The sequence below is a fragment of the Buceros rhinoceros genome, unplaced genomic scaffold (assembly GCF_000710305.1).
Source record: "Buceros rhinoceros silvestris isolate BGI_N320 unplaced genomic scaffold, ASM71030v1 scaffold15161, whole genome shotgun sequence".
Lineage (NCBI taxonomy): Eukaryota > Metazoa > Chordata > Aves > Bucerotiformes > Bucerotidae > Buceros > Buceros rhinoceros.
The window spans coordinates 9,083-14,209 of NW_010394951.1; the positions used below are offsets into that span (position 1 = coordinate 9,083).

The window sequence follows — 5,127 nt, forward strand, 5'->3', positions numbered from 1 at the left end:
CCCTTGTACACTCAATTTGGAATGAGAAACCTTATCTCCTGAAGGACCTGACCCAGTAGTTTCAACCACACATTGCTCCGCAGTGAAACAGGGTCCCTCAAAAACTGTGATTGCCATCACTTTATTTTTGAAACCAGACTGAGTTAAGAAATAGCAGCCACCTTTATCATTTAATGTCCTAGAGCAGTGAGTCCCAAAGTAGGCATTATTACTTTGAGTGGAGATACAAACCCAGTAGTAGAAATAGTAGACAGAGTACTCTTATTAATAATGCAGTTACATGAACTCATTAATCGAGACATTGCGCTGCAAGTCTGGCTTGGAGGGTAGAACACTCTCTGGAAGAAAAGGTTCAGTTCTGCCTTGCTATGTGCCAGGTGGATCCCCTACCTACTAACCACGCAAGTCATGCAGTTTCCTATATGATTGTGTGGGTGAGGAAACGGTGTCTCTGGAGAGAAAGGTCTTGGCCATGTTGTCAAATGGTCTGATCATCCTTTAGAAGTGAGATATCCTGGATTCCTACTCGTTGCTTTCAGGATAATTTTTGTACTTTTATTTTTAAATAGCAAATAGTTGACACTCAAGCAACCCAAGCCCTGGACTCACCCTTCCCATTCCCTCTTTACCAGAAGTCTCTATTTCCTCTGCCTCTAGAAATAGTGTGGTGTTAGGGGCCTTCAGTGTCTTAGCCTCACGTGGAGAGGTTGTTGGGGTATTTGCATAAGCATTTCGAATTTTTTGTCTCTTTACTTGCACTGTTTCGTGCTTTTGAAAAAGCACATTTCAATCCTGAGCCCAATCGCGTAACTCCTCCTTCAGATCTAACTCTAGATCATACTTTTACTATGCAGTGGAAGCATCATCTAATTGAGGCTAAGAATTACAAGTCCTGGACTGATGGTGGTGGTTTCAGCATATGGAGATTGAGCAGCCTATGGAGTGCAAAGAGTATTTTCTACGTGTAGGATAGTGTCATTCATTGTTCTGAAACACGGCGGCAGGAAAACTTCTCTTTGTATGAAGTATCTTGTTAACAAGGGTGTCTGCTGAACTGAGAAGAAGGAATTGACCTCAATTCAAGGAGTAGGAGGATTGCAAATCAGGAATCTTAATCACAACTTCCTGGAAGAAAGTGAAGAAAGACTGCAAATAGCTTGTCATAATGGATTTACATCCACAGGATAACTATGCTTTAAAAACAAGCCAAAAAAACCCAAAGTAATCTTACTCTAATTTGGAATGGGGGAAACTGTTCAACATCAGTTTTGCTGATACCTGCACATTGTAATGTTAATGTACTTAACGTGTTTAGTCATGTGGAAAAAAAAAACATGGAATTGCCATTAGTACATCTCCTTAATGACTTTCTGTGCTAACTAACATAGCTGTGTTTATTTCCCTAGATAGGACACTTGCAATGTATTTTGGGAATATAAATTAAAAATGTCTGTTCGCTATTCAGTTTTGCAAGCCATTTCCCATGGTGATTTTTAAGTGGTGTCCCTGTCTGAAGGCTGTTTCCTGCCTTCACATTTATAGTTCTGTCTCTTTAAAAAAGGAGAAACAGCTTGTTTTATAAATATTAGAAGTCATTTCTTGTTTACTGTATACTTATTTTTTTCCTTTTCTTTTCCTTAGGCAAATAAGAAACTGAGCATGGAAAACAATAGCCTTTTAAGAGAGAATTTGCGACTAAAAGCTGAAGTTGATAGTAGATCACCCCAAAAGTATGTGAATATTTTAAAAGCTATCGTATTTTATTTATAGACTGTTTAACTGTTGTAGGACTTTAACCTAAAACTGTGGTGGTGTACATGGTGTTGCACATGTGTCTCCAGGTAGACTTTGGAATTTTTATCCTTATAGACTTGGGTGACGAATGCAACTTACAGAATAGCAGCAAGTCTACAGTGAAGGAATATGGCATGACTACAAGCACTATTCCTTGCATTATCTGGCCAGTGTTGAAGGGCTGGATCTTTCAGTCAAATTCTACAGTTAACTTATTTTTGTTCCTGGGAAACTTCTAAATCTAGTATGTGGTCAGAGTAGAAGGTATGTAGCTGAATGCAGATGTTCTGGTTGTTTGGTTTGTTTTGTTCTTCCTTTTGCTGTGTTCGGGGTTTGTTCTTTGGACTTAGGCTCCCTATTCAAGGAAAGTTCCTGCTAGTTTTGTGTCTGGGCAAGTTAGGTAGAATTGAGCTTCTGCGGCATGAGAACATATTCGCAGAACTGATACCCATATTTAATACTCTGTCTTAAACAGTTAAAACATCAACAGCGATGACCTCAAAAAGCAGAAACTTTGCCATAGTCATTACAGCTATGTGCTAAGGTACCTCTCCTTTTAAGTACTTGTGAAGCAACATGTTCGTGTTTTTACAGTTATGTTCCTTTCTTCCATTGATTTTGTACCTTTTTTCTCTCATTGGTTTAGAACTTGAAAAGCTAAGAGCAGCATTGGCTGAAGAGCTGTATGAGGCTTTTGAGGAAAGGGGTTGGAGGGCACATGGGTAATGTGAGAAGAGAGCTCTCTGGATTTTGTTCTAGTTCACAACTCACTTGCTGGAAGATGAAATTCATTCTTACAGAGAGCTTGCTTGCCAGACTGCTTGTCATTCAAGACCATAGGAAAAAACATGCATGATCCTTCTGCTATACTGTTAAATGCATAAAAGTACATTCTGCCCTAAAGTCCCCTAATAAGGGAGTTAGAGCCCTGTTTAAGGTCTTGGCAATGGAGAGGGCTTTAATGGCATGGAATTTCTAATCCCATAAGATTCAAGAGTGAGTTGGCAAGGATGGCAAACTTGAAAAATAAATAGATGTAACTAATTAAATCCTAGAAGGGAAGAGCTGAAAGAGACCAGATTATCCAACTTGATTTTTACTTTACTGATGTCAGGTAAATTCCCTGATGGAGAGAATTTCTGCTTCATCTAGCTTGTGCATGCTTTGCCATCCTGTTGGTCAGAAAAAATTAGGTATTGAAGGGGTGGGGGTGCAAAGAACTAGTCTTGTTGCAAGCTGATTATTTCCCCAATCTTTTACCAGCATGGCCTAAACCAATAGCCAGTCACTTCTCTAGAAACACAGATATATCCAAATGTTATTAGAAATTGGACAGTGTCAAGGTCTGTTTTGCAACCCAAATGCCAGCTAGTTTGGCCTGTCCATGTCTCTACTGTTAAACAGGTTTTTTCAGACTCAATAACCTGCCTGTTGGGAAAGGCCTTTGGCCCATGCTGACTTTACAGCCGTGCATGGGAATTGAGCACGTGAGTCGAGTCAGGCTTAAACTGGGCCAGGACAGTTCAAACACTTCAGGAGTGTGGACAATCTCATGTCCGTACCCTGCTTTTTCTGTCTTCAGCTTTGGTTTTACTTTGAGTCCAGTGGTGTACTGTAAGGATTTAAGTACGTGCAAAGAAAAATTTATCCTGGAACGAACCCCACCATACCTAAAATTCAGCCCTAGTCATGTCCTCTAGACTCAAATTGTCTTGTTCTTCTTGGTAAGTGTGACTTAAGAGAAAAACTAAACTTTGGTTTTTCTCTACTCTACGGGTTCTCCAGTGTCTGTGGTTTTCTGAAGCAATAATGTTTAGAACTGGGTCCTAGATTCCAAATGAAGCCTCAGTAGCACTAAGTAGAGCAGAAAAACTGTCTTGTGTGTTACAGCAACATCTTACATTGTTATCTTTTAATACACTTGTTGCTTCCTTTTACCTGTCACTTCTGATGCAAATGGCCAGTACCTGGTCTGCTAAACAGCTACTTGGAAAGTTACCTTCCTACCTCATTTTGCACTTGTGCTGTTAACATCTGCTTCCAAAACGGGACTTTACCCGTTTATCAGCTTTCTTCAGGCTGATGTTCTGATACACATGTCAGGCCAATTCTTCTGAATTCCAGTCACATCCTTCAGTTGGTAAGAAGCTTCTCCTCTCTTAGTGTTGTTGGCAGATTTTATAAATTGATTTTCACCATTGTAGTCATTAGTCTGGTCAATATTTAGATCAGATGTAACATCAAGACATTTTTTAAATGTTCTTCCAGTTCTGTTGGCAAACTTTGTTAATATCTAAAAGGTCTTTCAACTAGGCTTCACACACTGAACAGAAGTTGCAATAACTTTTCTTACCTTGTTTTTGAAATCAGAATTGAAGGCTTAAGCATCAGGGTCTGACAATGTCACTATAAATAAAATTTTCTGTGCAGGTACGTTGATTTGCCAGTACAGTTGTTATGATGTACTTTATTCAGAATTATTCAGAAGGCAATTTTTGGAAAAAGTTCCTGAATGGATCTCTAGTGAAATTTAAAATAGCTACCAGATTGGTGGTGACACTAAGTTATGAAGATCCATTTTTTTCCCTGTCATGTATTTCTTAGCTTCAGGTTGTCGGGTATAGTCAACATAAGTCCTCTGTGGGGAGCAGCTCAGGGAACTGGTGTTGTTTAGCGTGGAGAAAAGGGAGACCTTATCACTCTACAACTACCTGAAAGGAGGTTGTAGTGAAGTGGGGATTGGTCTCTTCTCCCAGGTAACAAGCGATAGGGCAAGGAAATGGCCTCAGGTTGCACCAGAGGAGGTTCAGGTTGGATACCAGATTGTCAAGCACTGGAGCAGGCTGCCCAGGGAAGTGGTGGAGTCACCATCCCTGGAGGTATTTAAAAAACTTGTAGATGTGGTGCTGAGGGACGTTATATAGTGGTGACCTGGCAGTGCTGGGTTGACGGTTGGACTCAATGATCTTAAAGGTCTCTTCCAGGAAGCCAAAGCAATTCTGTGATTCATGGTTAACCAACTGGCTAGGTAACTAAAACTTGTATCAAATTATTTTTGAAACGGTTTGTCAGTATTCAGTCCTTTTATCCAAAAGGTAGTTCATTTTCTGCATAATGACACTGGGCCTCAATATCACAACCAAAATTATTTTAGTAGACTTTTCTTTATAGGAAAGCAAACACTGATGGCAGGTGAATGATCCCATTGTAATACAGACTCAACCTCTGACATCACAGGAAAAATATAATTATCCTTCTTCAGTGGTCAATAAAAAACTTTCCTTTTATAATGGTCTTGAGTTGTTTTGGTTTTATATCCATTAAATCCTGCTG

The 5,127-nt window shown here is 39.7% G+C and overlaps 1 protein-coding gene across 1 annotated transcript in view; it reads left to right on the forward strand.

The window, feature by feature from the left end:
* The window catches only part of RNF219 (ring finger protein 219), a gene marked incomplete at its 5' end in the record, with an annotated part of 16,868 nt that overhangs the window by 4,692 nt on the left and 7,049 nt on the right, over positions 1 to 5,127 (forward strand). The window contains one exon of the mRNA XM_010145393.1: positions 1,642 to 1,730. Coding sequence (XP_010143695.1) covers positions 1,642 to 1,730 — 89 coding nt within the window. The remainder of the gene's footprint in view (positions 1 to 1,641; positions 1,731 to 5,127) is intronic.